The 20,078-nt window shown below is 41.5% G+C and overlaps 1 protein-coding gene across 1 annotated transcript; it reads right to left on the reverse strand.

The window, feature by feature from the left end:
* Positions 1-6,117: 6,117 nt before the first annotated feature.
* On the reverse strand, positions 6,118-20,072 carry SOD3 (superoxide dismutase 3). The gene is made up of 2 exons (XM_040335180.1): positions 19,897-20,072; positions 6,118-7,066 (listed from the first exon to the last, which is right to left on the reverse strand). The coding sequence occupies exon 2, from the start codon at positions 7,051-7,053 to the stop codon at positions 6,331-6,333; it is 723 nt and encodes a 240-aa protein (XP_040191114.1). The 5' UTR covers positions 7,054-7,066; positions 19,897-20,072; the 3' UTR covers positions 6,118-6,330.
* Positions 20,073-20,078: the final 6 nt, after the last annotated feature.

Raw genomic sequence — 20,078 nt, forward strand, 5'->3', positions numbered from 1 at the left:
ACGCCGGTCACGTTTTAAATGATTGACAGGAGCGCTGCTAAAGTATTGAATGCTTCACAAGACTGTTCTTGGACTATATTCTTTACTTTGAGTTTATTAATTTTATGTGTCTGTTTTAGCAGCTGCTTTATATATATATGCATTGAGATTTATAATATCTATACATTGGTTGTATTTATGTTTGATCAACTTTATTTGCTGCATAGCGCTGGGTGGTATTAGTAGGCCCAAATACACTGAGATTGTTAACCAGAATTTTTTTTTTTTTTTTATAATAATCACTTTATCTCATCTGCTCCAGGTGTGGTGGTACATTTTATTTTTATTTTTGTCTGACAGGCTCTTGTTCCCTTGTACAAGGTAAGATGCTTGTGTATTGCAATAAGATCATTTTCTAACAACCTTGTCTAATGTCTACAGGCTCATTCACACCAGGTGTGCTGAACTCCATTTGTACGCATTGATCAACACAGGCTCAATACAAGACAACAATTATTTCCCTGATGCCCTCGTATCCACTCGTATCTTACCTTTCTGAACCAAGCATTCCAGAAGGGAGGTATCACCTTTTGGAATGCCAAAGAAATGACAAAAGTAAAATTGGTGATCCAACCCCTTGATATCTGCCCAACACTTAAAAAAAAAAAAAAAAAAAAAAAAGCCAGATGTGCAGCAATTCCTCACAGCAATCAATAAATCATTGTTTAAAGTGTAACTACCCCGAGACATGTATGTAAAATTGTGTAGCTTTAATGGTCCTTGTGGATTTGTTTTGTTTTAATATTATATAGGATTTAATTAGTAAGACCTCATCTGGAATATGCAGTTCAGTTTTGGGCACCAGTTCTCAAAAAGGATATAGGAGAACTGGAGAAAGTGCAGAGAAGAGCAACCAAACTGATAAGAGGCATGCAGGAGCTCAGCTATGAGGAAAGATTAGAGGAACTAAATGTATTCACTCTTGAGAAGAGGAGAATAAGGGGGGATATGATCAACATGTACAAATATATAAGAGGTCCATACAGTGAACTTGGTGTTGAGTTATTCACTTTATGGTCATCACTGAGGACAAGGGGGCACTCTTTACGTCTAGAGGAAAAGAGATTTCACCTCCAAATACGGAAAGGGTTTTTCACAGTAAGAGCTGTGAAAATGTGGAACAGACTCCCTCCAGAGGTGGTTCTGGCCAGCTCAGTAGATTGCTTTAAGAAAGGTCTGGATTCTTTCCTAAATGTACAGAATATAACTGAGTACTAAGATTTGTAGGCATAGTTGATCCAGGGTAAATCCGATTGCCTCTCGGGGGATCAGGAAGGAATTTTTTCCCCTGCTGTAGCAAATTGGATCATGCTCTGCTGGGGTTTTTTGCCTTCCTCTGGATCAACTGTGGGTATGGAGTTGGGTGTATAGGATTTTACTGTGTTTTTTTATTTTGTTTTTTGTGGTTGAACTGGATGGACTTGTGTCTTTTTTCAACCTGACTAACTATGTAACTAACTATGTAAATAGTGCCAAACACAATTCAATATAGGAGGAATCAGAGGGTCCTTCTCGTTAGTGCTTCCAATCAAAAGGGGAGGGTCAAGTGATACAAAATGTAATAACTGTGGGGGGATGAGCTGATGATGAAAGTGGAAGTACAGTTGTTTGGTGGAGGTGGGATAGGATTCTCTGAAAGAAGGGTTTTCAGGAATCGTGTGAAAGTGGATAGAGTAGGAGATAGCTGGACAGCTTGGGGTAGGTTGTTTTATAGGATGGGAGAGTCGCAGGAAAAGTCCTGGAGGCGTGCATGGGAGTAGGTGACATGGGAGCTAGAGAGCAGGAGGTCTTGGGAGAAACAAAAAGAACGATTTGGTTGGTATTTTGCAAATAGGTTAGTCTTGTAGTTGGGGGCAGAGTTGTTGTTGGTATTTTTAATTTAATTTGTTGGGTGAGTGTCAGCCAATGGAGAGATTGGCAGAGAGATTAGCAAACACTGAATTGTTGGTAAGGTGGATGAGTCTGGCAGCAGCATTCATGATGGACTAATGCCCTGTACACACGATTGGTTTATCCAATGAAAACGGTCTGATGGATTTTTTCATCAGATATCCGATGAAGCTGTCTTTCATCAGTCTTGCCTACACACCATCGGTTAAAAAACTGATCGTTTCAGAACGCGGTGTCGTAAAACACAACGACGTGCTGAGAAAAATGAAGTTCAATGTTTACGAGCATGCGTCGACTTGATTCTGAGCATGCATGGATTTTTAACCGATGGACGTACCCGCAGACGATCGTTTTTTTTCTATCGGTTAGTTAACCATCAGATAATTTTAAAACAAGTTCCTAGTTTTTTAACCGATGGGGCCCACACACGATCGGTTAGTCTGATGAAAACAGTCCATCAGACCATTTTCATCAGACAAACCGATCGTGTGTACGCGGCATAAAGGTCTAGCCTATGTAAATGTAAGCTGATGAGGAGGGAGTTGCAGTAGTCAAGGCAAGAGATGACCAGAAAGTGAATTAGAAGCTTTGTGGTGTCATTGGTTAAGAAGGGATATGTTTTGGAGATGTTGCTTTGGACAGTGATTGGATATGGGTTTGAATGGGGAGTTCAGAGTCCAGGATAACAACTAGCACCCTCACCTCCAAACACGGTGAGTCAAGTTTAATGCCAAAGAGCTACATTTTTATCTCATCTGACCACAGCACTTTCTCCAAATCCTTCTCTGAATCCTTTAGATGTTTATTGGCATGACTGTGCATATGCCTTCTTGAGGAGAGGGACTCGCTGTGTTTTGAGGAAGAAAAAAAATGCTGACTATATGACCCCAAGAACACCAACCCTAATGCCGCGTACACACGATCATTTTTCGGCATGAAAGAAAACGTCGTGTTTTACCAGCATGTCCAAAAAACAAAGTTTTTCCAACTTCATCATTAAAAACGACGTTGCCCACACACCATCGTTTTAAAAAAAATGATGAACAAAGTGCGGTGACGTACAACGGCACTCTAAAGGGGAAGTTCTATTCGCCTTTGGGCTGCTTTAGCTGATTCCTTGTTAGTAAAAGACGATTTGCGCTTTTTTGTCTGTTACAGCATGATGAATGTGCTTACTCCATTATGAACGGTAGTTTTACCACAAAGAGCGCTCCCGTCTCATAACTTGCTTCTGAGCATGTGCGGGTTTAAAACGTCGTTTTAGCCCACACACGATAATTTTTTACAACCCAAAAAACGAAATTTTTTAAAACTACGTAAAAAAATGCAGCATGTTCAAATTATTTTTTTGTCGTTTTTCAGAAACTGAAACACACGATCATTTTAAATGACGTTTTTAAAAACTATGTTTTTTTTCATGCCGAAAAATGATTGCGTGTACGCGGCATTACAGTCAAGCACGGAGGTGGAAACCTTATGCGTTGGGGCTGTTACTCTGCTAAAGGTGCAGGCAGACTTTGCCGTATTGAGGGACCAAAGGACGGGGCCATGTATTTAAAAGTTTTGGATGAGAACCTTCTTCCCTCAGCCAGAACACTGAAGATAGGTTATGGTAGTGTCTTTCAGCATGACAATGACCCAAAACATACCGCCAAGGCAACAAAGGAGTGGCTCAAGAAGAATCACATTAAGGTCATGGAGTGGCCTAGCCGGTCTCCAGACCTTAATCCTATAGAAAATTTATGGAAGGAGCTGAAACTTCGAGTTGCCAAGCGACAGCCAAGAAACCTTAAGGATTTAGAGAAGATCTGTAATAAAGAGTGGCTTAAAATCCCTCCTGAGATGTGTGCAAACCTGGTAACCAACTACAAGTAGCGTCTTACCTCTGTGCGTTCCAACAAGGGTTTCTCCGCTAAGTACTATGTTTTGCTTGGGGATCAAATACTTATTTTACTCACTGAACTGCATCTCGGTTTATAACATGTGTATCGTCTTTTTTTTTTTCCTGGATTTTTGGTTGATATTTAAAATACACCTATGATAAAAATTATAGACCCTTCAAATCTTAAGTGGGCAAACTTACAGAATCTGACAAAAGCAAAGAAAGAAAGGCGCACCAGCCTAGTGTGTTACTGTTGACGGATTTAATCAAATAAAATGATAGTAGAAAACTACTTACAAGAGAACTGACATGGTAGGCTTATCAGCAACGTTGTGATTGATACCCCTCGAACCACACTCCAAAATAGTGGGGGGATGTAGAGGTGTGTCACTGCCGGCTGACGCGTTTCGAGGCGTCAAGGGCCTCTTCATACCTAAACTTCAGCCTCAGAAATGATGTATATCGCCAGATCAGGACTGTAGGCTATAAATCTGGACTCCCTATACTAGTGAGAGATTTTCCACAGGAAAGAAATGACAGAAGTAGGCACAGCTTAATACACAACTCTAACCAAAACTTTTTGGTAAACTCTAGAATAACCTTCGGAAGGGGAAATACATCTGTCAAAGTGTATTGTTGTCCAGAACCCCATTGAGATTTTAACTTTCCTTTTTTTTTTTTTTTTTTTCTGTAATAGCTTTCCTTTTTTTTTAAACAAAATATTTAAAAAATAATTTAAAAAAATACAAATAAAAAAACTACTGACATGGTCCACTGCCCTACTGATGACACCAATCTTTGCTCTGCTAACAACCTTCACTGCTCTACTGATATACACGTTGTGCTCTGGTGTGCACACCCTAATGCAATAGCACACCAATGCAGTTACTCATTTGCAACTTAACCATTTAGTGCCTTTTAAATTATGGTCACTGCAACATAATAGATAATTTAGCTCAATCTGCAACTTCTTTTTTTTTTTACAACAATTTTGCACATAATTTCTCTTTTCGCAATTCCTCATTCTGCCCCACCATCAGTTCATTGGATTTGGTGAAATAACTTCATGGCTTTGCCCACTAACAATGGCGTTCTAGAGCAGTGCATGATAGTTGTGGTCATGTGCACTGCTCTATACATGCTACACATTCCATAGTTCCTAGTCCATCTTGGAAGCGAGCAAGAGTGCGGATGGCTATGGAGAACAAACATAGCCAGGAACTTTTTTTTTTTACTTAAAGTGGTTGTAAACCTCATATACAATACATCAGTTCTCAAAGACATGTACCATTTTATAGTTTGTTCAATACAAATGCATGGTGTTCATACTCACTCATTCACTATAGGATTCGTTTTTTGTATTCCTGCAAAAAAACTGGTTGATCCTGCGGCTCTCTATCTCCCCCTTCTGATGTCCCCAGTTCAGCTAGGGATTTTGCAGAGCAGTGTTGGCAGCTCTGCACATACTTTGTTTTCAGTGAGTTTTTATGCTGAGCATTTCCTCCCTATCACATCTGAGCAGCCCATGTACCTATAGTGTCACACATGTGGGAGTATACTCGGTGGTAAATGACAGCCCACTCCCTCCTTCTTAATGCCCGCTAAACACAATGGGGGTGGGATAATACATGTAGGTTAATAGAGACTTCACCTCCCTCTTATTGTAAGACACAGGCTGAAGGGCGTGACACAGCCTGTAGGGCGTGACACAGCCTGTGATTAGCAGAAATCCACCACACCATGTTATTGCCAACAAATAATACAGCTTTCATTTGAAATATATATTTGTATGACAATTTAAAAACGGTTTATTGATATTAATACATTTTTACTCTGTATTCCAAAGGCTGCTTTTTTTTTATTTTGAACATGTGACCAGCAGCAGAGGACTAGAGGATCCTTCTGCCACTGTTTCCCTGCAGACAGGCTGGGAAAGAGCTGGGTCATGTGACAGCTGTATATTGATTAGGAAAAAGGTACTTGGAGGTTGTTGTTTTTTTTATCGAAATAAATACAGCGCCATCCTCCACATACATAAATAGAAGGGACAATGTATATGAAACAGTGTGTGTTTAGTATCACTTTAATGAACATTTTTTTTTAACCTGCCTGATAGAAGTCATGTAGCATTATTATTATACGAATTAGTTGTATTACCTGCAGTGACATTGCAGATAAACCTATCCTGGGAAAGCAGAGAAAGCGGCAGTGACTGCTAGAATGGAGTTAGTAGATCATTCATTTCCATATATCCCGTATCTTCTAGGAATGACACTTGACCATAGAATAATTACTTCAAAACCAGACAAGGTGATGTTTCAGCTTTACTTGTTCATTTTAGGCTTACAAAGAAAATTCCTGTATACACTATCAATCTTTTTGACAGAAAGTTGACTGATCACACTAAGGCTTTTACATATTTTCTGACTAGCACAAATCTAAAATATGCCTGAATAAAGAGCATTACTAACATCATAGGCAATATTAAATCTGAGACTGTCTTCACATTGCCAATGACATTATTTTGGCTTCTTTTGCTGCATATTGCCACGTCTTGCAACTCTTGGGGTCTTTAACTTTGCATTCTCTTCCATGTATTTTTCCCAGCCATTTTTATTGGTTGTCCCAATCACACAACAGGCAAGCCGTGCGCCCGCATTTCCATTTTCCAAACTAGCCCGGTTATCGCCTTTACCAAGATCGTCGGCCATCTTGTGTACAACTATTGATCTTCCAATTATAGACACTGGACCAAACATTTTCGCTCCAAGATTCATGAGGTACTGCTGGATCTTGCCATTACGGACACGGAAATTACCGAAATCCCCCGGATGGTTTGGATGGTCGACAGAAAATGGATTGTAATGTCCTCCTGCAGAATCACAGCCATTACTGATATCACCAAAGTCATGGATGTGAATTGCTCTTACAGACTGATTGACATCCTGAGGAAAACCTTCTATGGAGAATACTGCTTCCAACTCCCCATTTGGATAGATCTGTTTGAATAAGACCTGTCCCATGATTTTTATTTCATCATCATCTAATTTTGGGCTTGGTTGTAGTTTACAGGTGGCATATATAGCTTTATCTTCATTGTTTTGAACTCCATTGTAGATGGCATCATATATTTCATCGACCTTCTGTAAAATAGTTGTTATCTCAGATTGGCATGTCTGCCCCTCTTCTGCTGTGGCTCCAAAAGAAATACTGATAGTTAAGATGACTGCCAGGAGCATCATATTGAGACTATATCTAAAGTAGAAAAAAAGTTTTAGAATTAGCTTGTGTGATACTGTATAACATTGCCAGGCACAGCCATTAAATTCCATGATTGAACAAAACCTGTCCTGCTTTACTTATATTAAAGTAGAATTTAACCTAAATCAGTAAAATCTCATACATACATACATACATACATATAAGCGGCACTATCCCTTTAATAGGGTTGTCCTGATACCGAGCATTTGCCAGAGTACTTGTGATTGGTGCTTGTAACTCCCCCACACACGATCACCGCTGACTGTCCCCGCATCCTCCAGCCCCCCTCCGTTGTGCTGCTGTCCTCCTCTGTGTCCCCCTCCATGCTGCTGTCTCCCTCCCTCTGTGTCCCCCTCCATGCTGCTGTCTCCCTCCGTGTCCCCCTCCATGCTGCTGTCTCCCTCCCTCTGTGTCCCCCTCCATGCTGCTGTCTCCCTCCCTCCATGTCCCCTCCATGCTGCCGTCCCTCTCTGTGCTCATCCTCCACCCCCTCGATCTGTCAGGATGGAGAGCGGAGGTAGGAGCCGGTAAATCCAGCTCCTTACTGTTCGGAATGTACAGAGTCAGTGATCACTGACTCTGTCCATTCACATAACTGAAACATCGTAAACTGTGTTTACAATGTTTCAGTTTATGAATGAAGAGGAGCCGCTGTCTTCTCTCCATTCATTTTCAGCGCTGTCTTCTCTCCATTCATTTAGTCCCTTTCTCTGTCTCAAAGGGGAGATGGAAAAAAATCCGATCTTCTATAGCAATTCTGACGCATGCACGGAAGCATTGAACTTAATTTTCTCGGCTCGTCGTAGTGTTGTACGTCACCGCGTTCTTAAAAGTCGAAAGTTCAGAGAACTTTTGTGTGGCCGTGTGTATGCAAGCCAAGCTTGAACAGAATTCCATCGGAAAAACTATTTAAGGTTTTTCCGACGGAAAATACGATCGTGTGTACGTGCATTAGATAAGGACTTCAGACCTCTTTCTTTTTTCTTTTTTTTTCAAAAGTTTTTATTTTTCCTTCAGCATTGACAATTAATTACGATAACATAAGGCATAGACCAACAATATGACATTTTTGCAGGCGCAGCCGCTACAGTCTATCTAGAGCAGAACAGAAAACCTAGAAACAATTTATCCTATGGGATAGATACCATCAAAAAAGTTACTAACCATGGTATATCAGAAACCTGCTAGCGATCTCTCTGGTCACAATATAGGGCGAATGTACAGTTATGCACCCCCCCGAAACCGTACAGTTCGGGGAGCGCACTGTCCAAGTGACTCACGTAAAACTCCAGGCGTTCGTGGAGGCAGCCATGGTAACCCAGGGACATACGAACAGCGTCTCCTGCCTACATTCCCTGACCTGGTCATGAGTGTCAGCTAACTTGTAAGGCAGCAACGTCAGGCAGTCTGCAAACTCTTTGTAACATGGAACGGGTTACTAGGAAGGGTGGGGGGGGGCGGGGGGGAAATGGTTCCGGACGAGAGGGAGGGGTGAGGACTCTGGGGAGGAAGGTGAGGGGGGGTGAGGCCCGCCACAGCTTGGCAAGAAAGTAGGATCAGGGGGTCTATGACAAGCGTCGTCAGTGTCTAAGGCGGATGTAATCATCCGTGGAAGAGAAGTGTATCCAGCAAGCCCAAGTCTCCGTGAACTTTGCGGGGGTATCATTCGATTGATGGATCAGATCCTCCATCTCCATTGCCTTCTGGATGCGTTTAAACCAGTCAGCTAGAGAAGGAGGATTCGGGGATAGCCACTTTAGCGGAATGCACATTCGTGCGGCATTTACCAAGTGCATAGTTAAGGACCAGCAATAACCTCTCGGGAGCGATTTGGCATGGTGGAGGAGGAACTGGGCAGGCGTGTATTCTAGAGCGTCAGACCTCTTTCTACATTTCCTGTTCTGAGCACTTATTCTGGATCAGTCATTCAGAAAATCTTGAAGCAAGGAAGCTATAGCTAGGTTTTACTAAAGGCAATATTTGTGATGGAACAAAGCCATAGCTAAACATGAAATAGACTCAAGTTCACTTCATCCATTCAACGTCTATGTAACGGTCACCACCGTTTACGACCTTCCATCCCATCCACGACAGCTCATCTGACACACGGACAAATCAGCAGGCATCCCATTTTCCCAGAATCAAGACGAGACACAGCTCTGTACTTGTTCCAAATGTAATGACAACTTTAATGGTTTCTTCTCAGCTTTTTATGCAGTTACAATCATGTGACAGTATTCAAAGGGACAATGAGATCTCCACCCCCCTAATCACACACCAAGGCTAATTACTAAACATTCTAGACGTGTCGGCGCCGGCCTATAATTATCATGGTCTAATCACTGCACATTCCTTCATTAACAGCATAACAAACAAAACACCATCACACACTCAGTTCCCTAGGCAGATGTTCCGTCTCCGCTTACAGCTTGACACCTATTCACACCTCTGAGCGTCAATAGGCTTTAGACAGTGTTATCACACAATTAAAGGCCTTTCAAGAGCCAGCCTTATTTAACATGTTAATGGAATATCTTAGGAGTCTATGCAATTAACACCTTTCAAAAGAATGTGTCCCCACATTGAATAAGCCAACAACTTGTGATATGTCAAGACATCCTGCAATATGAACTATTATTAATGTCCCATCTCATGTAATACATGAATTATGATTCACTTGCCACCCCATGCCCAAAGGGCACAGGGTGGACTCAGACCCAAGAGTTATCAGTGACGCTGACACAGGAGTATCCCCCATCCTCACAAAGTCTCTGGGTGTCACGTGTCATCCTGTTACAGTCTATATCCTGTATTTAAAATGTCACAAGTCTCTGATCAGCAAGAGCATAACATGTAAGACAGCCTCCAATTCTGGGATAATTACAGATCTTTACACCTGGAGACAAACCTTGGCCTTTTAAATGACTTCTTGCTACATAAAAAGAAAGTACCTTACAAGTCTAAATGAATGCTGTAGTTCAGGGGTGCCCAACCAGTGGTCCGGGGGCCACATGTGGCCCATAGAGCCCTCTGATGTGGCCCGCGACCTCCTGTTGTGGGATGGCTGGTTGGCAAACCCAGATTGCAGGTTGCCGACCTGCCACCCCAGAGCTTCAGTGTCGTGAATGAAGCCGGCGGTAGAGGAAGCAAGCTGCTTTTCAGAAAGTGCACCAAACCTGCAGGATATAATAGATGTCAACGGCAAAGTGCAGCTAACCGGCAGGAAAACTACAGGTACACTGTGCCGCACCCACGGTGTGGGTAGACCACAGACCATCAGTGTAAAAGCAGTCTTCGGCCCCTTTCACAGGATCGGTCAGATCCAATTGGACCCTCCATTCACCTCTATGGAGCCGCAGATGTAAACGGACTTTTGTCCATTTACACCTGCCTACCTCCAATACGATCTGCTAGAAAAAACAGAAGTGGATCCATCCCCTTCCATCTGATTGGATCAGAGGGCCCATAGAGTAGATTGGGCTGTGTCTGTGTCTGCTTTGCATTTTCAGACTGGACACAGACCTGTCATTTGGCCACTCCGCTCATTGTAGCCGGCGACTGGTTACTAAGTCGCTTAAGTGGCCCTCGGCCTTCAAAAGGGTGGGCACCCCTGCTGTAGTTCATTATGAAAAGGCCAATCCAAGCACAACATTGCAGCTGGAAATATTGCTTTATGAAAGGCTATTTATCTTAATCTGCTCTTATTGTTCTGAATGCATGATATTTGGCAAACTCAGGTTTGATTCACACCTATGCATGTTGCTTTTGAGAGTTTTTGCAGTGCTTGCTGCGATTTTACCGTGATTTTGCGTTTTGCTGTTTTTTGTTTTGTTTTTTCTAGAATTTTTTCTTTTTTTTTACATTTCCTTTAACAACCAGCTATAAACAGGTTAAAAAAATGCAAATCGAGGTAAAAACGCGGTACTTGCGTTTTGGATGCGGGTCCATTGAATTCTATTACATGCAAAACGCTGCTTTTTGTGGAAAAAAAGTCCAACCCTTTTTCAAAAATGCAGAGGCACAAAAAAGCATTGATGTGAACATGTTCCATAGGAAACCATGTTAAAAAAATGCCCTGCATTTCTGCAAAATGCATCAAAAAACGTATTAGTGTGAATGGAGCCTTAGAGGGAATTGCAGGTTTTGTCCTACAATAGTTACAGAAGCCTTTCAGTGATGCAGATTTTAGGATTTGAGAAATGTGGCTTAGCTATTGCATACAATGTGGTGTACTCATTCACTAGGGTTGATTTACTAAAACTGGAGAGTGCAATATCTGGTGCAGCTGAGATGGTAGCCGATCAGCTTCTAACTTCAGCTTGCTCAATTAAGCTTTGGCAAAAAAATAAAAACCTGGAAGCTGATTCGTTTCTATGCAGAGCAGCACTAGATTTTGCACTTTCCTTTCAGTTTTAATAAATCAACCCCATGGTGTAATTCTATTCAGCAGAGTTAACTTATTTTCTGGGAGTGTAGGTTCTGGGTCTACCCAAAGTCTCCCAGCAGCATCAGAAAACAATAGTTTTGGTTGCAATACTCATCTCCTCTGCAGTGCTGTCCCTTGCAGTAATTCCTCTCTTCCACTAGATGTCCTCAGTTTTCCAGGTTGAATGACAAATATCATAAATAAAATAAAAAGACTGAGGACATTCTGTGAGTGCATAAGTATACAAAAATGTGCAAATTACACATGGGGGATTTCAAGGATGGGGGTAGTACTGGGGACCAGAATAGTTTACCTGGAATTGAGCAAGGGGGATTATGGGGTGTGATTTTATGCTGTCGCTCAAAACTATGGCAATTAGGCTGGCTATACATTAAGCATTTTATTTTGATTAGCGAGCTGGCTGATCATAAAGAAAAAAAAATTCCCCCATCCACACATTCCCTCTGGATGAAAGAATCCTCCCTGCTGTGCTATTGCATTCTGACAGCAGGGACTCCCCCACTAGCAGAACACACTGATCAGCACTGCAGCCACTTGTCTATAGCACTGATCGAAGCAAAAGTTTCCAAAAAACCTGTTCAAGAGCAGTCAGTCCTGTTGAAACAGACAAATTTCAATCCATCTATGGTCAGCTTTAGCAGACAGATAAATCATTGATTCTATGAACCCTTTAGGTTAGGGCTATGTGGTTAGTGTTATTTTATTATTACAACATTTTGTAACCACACAATGAGATTAGAGCTTCTATTAGGATTTAAATGCCCTCTATGCCACAGGTATTGTAGTATTAGGCTTTGAATACTGTTTTTAGTTTTCCTTTTATGCCCACCCTAGGAAGCGAAGCCCTGTACACACAGCCCAGAATCTCGTCAGGAAAAAAAACATTGTTTTTCCTGACGAGATTCTTGGCAAGATTCTCTTGCCGGCCGAGTGTACAGACAGTCCATTCAGAAGAACCGCCGAATGAATGGCACGAACGCGGTGACGTCATCGTCTATGACGAGCATGCGATCGTCACATTCGATGCCGTCGCCGCCATCTTGCTTCACCCTACCTATGCCTTGGAAGCTACCGCGCATGCGTCAAAGTAATTTCGAGCATGCGCGGGTTTCCACGGCGACAGGTAAGTATACAGGTGCTCGGGTTTCTCGTCGGGAAACAGGCCAACAAGAATCCTGACGAGCAAATAGAGAGCAGGATCTCTATTTTTCTCCTCGAGATTCTGGGCAGATTTCCCGACGAGAAACCTCAAAGCCTCGTACACTCGCACGGTTTTCTCGGCAATAATGCTCTGCCAACAGTTTTCTTGCTGGTTCTTGCAGAGAAAACCGTGCATGTGTACGAGGCTTAAGACTATAACATATTTTGTCTTGATTTGCCCTAGAGCACTTACTTTTCCATGTTTTTAAAAAAGCACATCCCTAAGCCTCAGCTTCCCCAAATTTAAGTGCCTGTTCACATCACATGAAGTTATGCTTCTGCAAAAAGGATGGGAACCGCTGTCTATCAAAGCCTGGAGATGGGACATGGGAGTCGCTTGGAATGCAGTTCTTGGGAGCTGTAGGATATTAAGAGTCAGTAGTGGTTTTACCCTGGAACACACTCATTAGGGTGGTTACGTTGGGGTTCCAGGGGGACCCAGCAAGGCAGTATAGCCATCCAATAGAAGGAAACTGTAGGCACATATAGATTGCATTGGGTTTGTTTGCAGAAATTACAGTCTGCACAGCAGAGGACAGCAAGCCATTAAGTAAATGAGGTATCCTGCTAGATACAGTATATATTTTTCCACAAGGGTTTAATGACATTTAATGTGGTTGTAAACCTCAGACATGAAATTTGAACAAAACACATCTTTTTATAGTGTTTACTTGCCTCTCTCCAAAGCACTAAGCCCTGGTTCATACTGCCACAACTTGTACAATGTTTAACTGCAGCTCCTCATTCCCTGTTTTGTGAATCTGTAAAAAAAACCTTTTCATCTATGAGTTTTACAAGGTACAAAGGTACAACTTACAGTATCTCACAAAAGTGAATACACCTCTCACATTTTTGTAAATATTTTATTATATCTTTTAATGTGACAACACTGAAGAACTGACACTTTGCTACAATGTAAAGTAGTGAGTGTACAGCTTGTTTAACAGTAAATTTGCTGTCCCCTCAAAATAATTCAACATACAGCCATTAATGTCTAAACCGCTGGCAACAAAAGTGAGTACACCCCTAAGTGAAAATGTTTAAATTCGGCCCAAAGTGTCAATATTTTGTGTGGCCACCATTATTTTACAGCACTGCCTTAACCCTCTTGGGCATGGAGTTCACCAGAGCTTCACAGTTTGCCACAGGAAAAAAAGGTGAACAGCGGGCGTCATGCTGGGGGCTCGCAGTTAACTTAGCTTTGTGTTAGGAAAGCGAATGAATATTCACTTTCCTAACACTGGACCGCCTCTCTGCCAATCAGGTGCTCGGGTCTGTTACCTGTCACCTGATTGGCTAAAATGACAGGCACTGTGATCAATCATAGCAGAGGACGGAAAAAGACATTGAGGACCGTGAAGGACACCGCCGCGACCCACCGAGACAAGGTAAGTGCCGGGTGGGTGGGGGATGCACACTGGTAGCATTTGATGAGCACAGTGGCGGCAATTGATGGGCACAGTAGCGGCAATTGATGACACAGTGGCACCAATTGATGGGCACATTGGCACCAATTGAGTACAGTTGCTGTGTTTGGCACAGTGACGGCAATTTATGGGAACAGTGGCTGCTTGTAATGGGCACAGTGGCTGCTTAGGATGGGCACAGTGGCTGCATTTGATGGCACAGTTGCGGCAATCGATGGCACAGTGGCTGCGTTTGATGGGCACAGTGGCTGCGTTTGATGGGCACAGTGGCTGCGTTTGATGGGCACAGTGGCTGCGTTTGATGGCACAGTGGCTGTGTTTGATGGCACAGTGGCTGCGTTTGATGGCACAGTGACTGTGTTTGATGGGCACAGTGGCTGCGTTTGATGGGCACAGTGGCTGTGTTTGATGGCACAGTGGGTGCGTTTGATGGCACAGTGGCTGCAATTGATGGGCACAGTGGCAGCAATTGATGTTTTTATTTTTCAGTTTGTTTGCGCCCCCCCAAAAAAAATTTGAGCAAAAGCCACCACTGACCATAATAATCACTTTAGTCCTCACTCCTGCACGCTCCCCCAGTTTGTGCGGAAGGTCACCTATAAGTCGTGCGCTTACCTACTTTTCATACACTGCCTTGCATTGTGCATGATGATGCTGAGGGACCACTCACAGCCCAGAAGAGAAGAGGAATGAAGGGTAAGTAATGCACCATTGTTCTCTACCCCTAGAGATAAGTAGCATTCAACCCTTGCTATGCATGGGAGGGGTCGGTACTGAAAGTTTTTTTCTCCATTCCAGAGTTGAACTTTCCTCTCTTCCTGTTCTTTCTGAAACCTATCACCCCGGACAGGAGGTGAAGAGAAATCTCCCTCCTTGGAACACGCATAGCAATAGAATCCTGATTCCAGATATATACATGTTTTACTGTACTAGAAAATAAGTATTTCTGTGTCCCCACTGTACAAATTTCTCTTCACTTCCTGTTTAGTCTGGCACTATCTCTCACACAGATACCCAGATAAAAATAAAATGGTATCAATGATTCTGATCTTTCCTTACTATCCAAAAGGAAAACATTTTTTTTGGCTGGTGTTAGGTCTTAACAAAGGGAGGAGAAGAGTTGTCACATACTTACACACCACAGTAAATAACCATTTGTAGAAACTTGCCTGTGCTTTTGTTTGGAAAAAAATGTCAGCAACTGAATATTGGAATTTTTTAGAAGCAAAAAAAGAAGGGAAGTTTAGTATAAGGGAAGCTGTTACTGTATATTGGTAAAAAGTGTTGGGAAGTTGGAGTTACCCTTTAAATCTAGTGGACTGTTATGTATTTGTTTATTAGATGGAAAGCTGAGTGCCAGGAAATATGGAGGAGCCAGGTTAACTTGGCAGGGTTCATCCACAAATATTGACTCAATAGGGAATAGTGGGAATCATTGTTTCTGATCTGAATAAATTAAAAGGATGGTTACTTTCAGCGCTATACAAAGATATATTTGTATTGCTAAATAACTAGAAGCAGTGATAACACAGACAGTACGTCAGATTATCAAAATATCAGTATATACGCAGATGAGCTTATTTATTCACTGAATACATTCATGTGCCAAGTGTCCGGAACAAATTCAAGCGTGATGCGCTTCTAAAAAGCGCAAAAGCAAAAAAAAGTACACGTGGACCCTATAGTGGCCAATCAGGTTTTGGCTCTATTATTTTTCCAGTAAAATTGTTGGTTTGAGAGCAACTTGGTTTGAGAGCGTTTTGCAAGACAAGCAAAATGTTTTAATACATTTTGACTTGATATACAAGCGATGTCTTGATATAAGAGTAGCGTCATGTCACAACATGAGAAGAGAGGAGCCTCTAATTGTAGCAATATGGTTACATTTAATGAAGGTGGAACATTTAGCAACATATTGCTACACTTAGAGGCACCTCTCTTCTCTTTTATACTCTGTAGCTCCTGCTGGATTTTGCTTCTATTCCCCTTGTGGAGGCTTCCATTTGTGGATGGAAATTTTATGGTTACACAACCTGGTCACATTGCTATAATCTTTTTATATGGACTATAAACTGAAGAACCTATGAATAAATGGTTGTGGAACGAATCATTTGAGTTTCCATTATTTCTTATGGGGAAATTTGCTTTGATATACAAGTGCTTTGGATTACAAGCATGTTTCTGGAATGAATTATGCTCGCAATCCAAAGTGTACTGCAGTTTTGAACCTACTGTAGTGTCTGATTAATTTCTTTCTGCAAGGAGCTTAATTTTCCTCCTTTATGAAAAAACTTTTTATAAAAAAGTTGTACTTTATTCATACACAACTTCTGATCTTCATATAATAACACCAACAATTAAAGAAAGAGCTTTGAGGAAACTGGTTAGTGCAGTTTTCTAAATTGTCCTAGTTTATTAACTAGAAATGTTAATTTTCATATGGAGACTTTCAGGCTTCATCTAACCACCTGGTGTCGTTGTGCAGTCACAGACACAATTACAGTGGAACCTCGGTTTAAGAGTAACTTGGTTTGAGAGCGTTGTCATGGACCTTGAGATATTAAAGTGTTTCTACTTGACATCTGTTACACAGGAGAGGGACATTACAAGCTGTTGGCTTATTCAATGCAAGGACACCTGCTTTTAAGATGCTAAGTAAGCTGAATTGTGAAATACATTTCCATTATGTGATAATCCTGTTTTAAAGCCTTTTGATTAGCAGGTGTGGGTATCTGTCGGAGACAGTCCGTCTGGCTAGAATTGTGGATTGAAGGTTAATTGAATCTATTATGTGTGTTTGAAGATGTATGTGTTTACGCTAAGGGACTTTGTATTGTTCTAAAGGTCAGAAGCCTCCTGTCAGGAGTATTGAATTAGCATGCTATTATCTAAAGAAATGTAACCTCTCAGAGGTAGTAATTAAGTTCTGCTAAATAGACCGGGTTATTGTGTACATTGATTACCCCCTGGGGCTTCTGTCTCAATACACATAATAGTCTTTCTATCCAAGCTATTGGACCAATCCCTGTTGACTATTTCAAGTCCTCATTTGCATGATTAAGGAGGACCTGAGTGAGGACTGCATATACTTTACAATTGACCAATAGGAAAGCGGTTGTTGGGAGTGGGATGTTCCAAATGCTGTATAAAAGTGTGCTGTGTACTTGAAAATAAAGAGTCCTGTTTGAACTTACATACAGCCTGCCTGGTGTTTGTTCAAACAGGACTCTTTATTTTCAATATTTTCAAATATTAATTTGCTATTATCACACAACTGGTTGGGCTGGGAGCGCAGTGCTCTGCATCCTGAGCCCACCCTTTTTGAAGCCTATTAAAGCCTCTGGCTCTAATCACAAGCTTCAAAACCCCCCCATTGGAATCCATGGTCCGACTCCCTGTATGTAGATCAGGGGGCCGTATAAATAGGGGGGCGTTATTGTGGACGTGCCCCCACTGGTCCATACCCTCTCCAGCTTACGTTCTGGTCTCATCCAGAAGCATAACTAGCTCTTGGTTTACAAGAACTAATTTTGAAAACAAACAGATGACTCATATAAGCGCCTTAATATTACATTTCTCACTTCATTACATTGCTATGAAGTTAACTTTGAAAATAAATTACAAATGGAAACCAATGGTGTAACTTCTATCCTATGAAATATGTATGTCTGCTTTTGGTTTCGTAAAAAAATTTACATCGCTCACACAGAGTCTTGTACCGCAATGATGACATCACAAATATATTGTAATAATATCAGGAAACCTGTTTCTTTGTCTGGACATACTACTGTCCAATGCTAGAGGAAATGTGGGTCACCACAAGCCTAAACAAGGACACCAGAAATGTGACGAGTCCCCTTGACCTGCCTTACCCTAATGTTAGTAATATGGGTTTGATAGGAAAACTACCTGCTACAGAACACAACTTTAAATGCACCAGGAAAGATTATGGTAACATTTCGATTCCAAATGTGGATCTTCAATATGGCAAGATATTTTGACTGGTGTGGGTCAAAGGTCTTATGCCCCGTACACACGAGCGGTTTTCCCGTCGGGGAAAAAAAAAACGATTGGTTTTCCCAACGGAATTCCTCTCAGGCCTGCCTTGCATACACACGGTCACACAAAAGTTCTCTGAACTTTCGAGCGTTAAGAACGTGGTGACGTACAACACTCCAACGAGTCCACACTCCAAAAATAAGTTCAATGCTTCAGAGCATGCGTCGAATTGTTTCCGAGCATGCGTGTTTTTTTCCAGTCGTAATTCCATACAGACGAACGGTTTTCCCGCTAGGATTTTTTCCTGATGGGAAAACGAGATCCTGCTCTCTTTTTTTTTTCTGGCAGTTTTCCGGTATGAAAAAGTCAGAATGAGCATACACACGGTCGGGATTCCTGGCCCAAAGCTCTCATCTGAATTTTCCGACAGGAAAACCGGTCGTGTCTATGGGGCATTAAGTGATTGATGTTGCTCAAAGGTCTCAAGACAAAGCAGGCCCTTCATGAAAGTAGAACCCCTTCAACTTAAAGTACAACAAAAATTTTAATTTACTACAAGACACGTGGCCACTCATTAAATTTAGAAGAAAAGAGGTCTAACCTTAAACTACATAGAGGGCTCTTTACTGTAGGAGCGGCAAGGATGTGGTATTCTCTTCCACAGGCGGTGGTCTCAGCAGGGGGCATAGATGGTTTCAAGAAACTATAATGCCGCGTACACACGGTCGTTTTTTGTCTTGTAAAAAAACGTCGTTTTTTTCTCATGAAAAAAAAGTTTTTCAAACTTAAATTTTAAAAAACGACGTTGCCTACACACCATCGTTTTTTTCAAAATGCTCTAGCAAAGCGCGGTTACGTACAACATGTACGACGGCACTCTGTTCCATTCAAGCTCGCGTCATAACTTGCTTTTGAGCACGGGTTTAAAAACGTTGTTTTAAACGTCGTTTTAGCCCACACACGATCATTTTTTATGACACAAAAAACGACGTTTTTCAGAAGACATAAAACAATGTTTTGCCCACACACAATCATTTTAAATGACGTTTTTTAAAATGTCGTTTTTTTTCATCACAAAAAACGACCGTGTGTACGCGGCATTAGATAAGCCCCTGAACGACCACAACATTCAGGGATATACAATGTAATACTGACATATAATCACACAAATAGGTTGGACTTGGTGGTCTTTTTTCAACCTCACCTACTATGTAACTAAACATCAATCTTAATGTAAAACACAAATTAAATTGTGATTCCCGCTATTCATCTTAGATTTCACTCCCCTGCTGTTTTTTATGTTCCTTTCTCATTTTTCCTCTGCTCTTTTTGTCAATTCATTATATAACTTCATCTTTCCTATCTTTCCTATGTTCATTTTCTATTATCAGCTTACTTGTGGCATGATAACTACCCTCAAAAATGATCTTGACAAAGTTATAAATCTGATCTGATATCAACATATTTTATATTATGGTCAGTAAAGATACACCATTTCTTGTTCATGCTTAAAAATATTTGCAACACTCCACCTTTGGAGTTCATTATAAAAAAATCTTGTTCTAAACTAAATTGGAAAGACAGGTAATTCACAAAATGTATTGTATAACAGATTTGATTTGTTCCTCTGTGGATGCTGTTACTAGTGCAGAGACCAGCAGATGAGAACAACTAATTTATGTTATTCTAGTTAGTACCAGCATCTGGGATTCTAATCTTCAGGTTTCAATGACAGATAAAACGATGTTTACCTGTGCTGCAGGGAGTCCAGTGTCTAGTAGCGTAGGTAGTAGTAGGGTGGCAGAGGTCCAGTGTCTAGTAGTGCAGGCAGTAGTAGGGTTCCTGTGCCCAGTGAAGCAAACAGCACAGATAAAAGCAATGTACGCAGTTAGCTTTGGAGTGCAGTTAGACTGGAATGTTTTGTAACACAAGG

The sequence above is a fragment of the Rana temporaria genome, chromosome 1 (genome assembly GCF_905171775.1).
Source record: "Rana temporaria chromosome 1, aRanTem1.1, whole genome shotgun sequence".
NCBI lineage: Eukaryota > Metazoa > Chordata > Amphibia > Anura > Ranidae > Rana > Rana temporaria.

What these genes read in the sequence shown, in the direction of transcription:
- SOD3 (XM_040335180.1), bottom strand. Translation starts at nt 7,053, where the DNA reads ATGATGCTCCTGGCAGTCATCTTAACTATCAGTATTTCTTTTGGAGCC.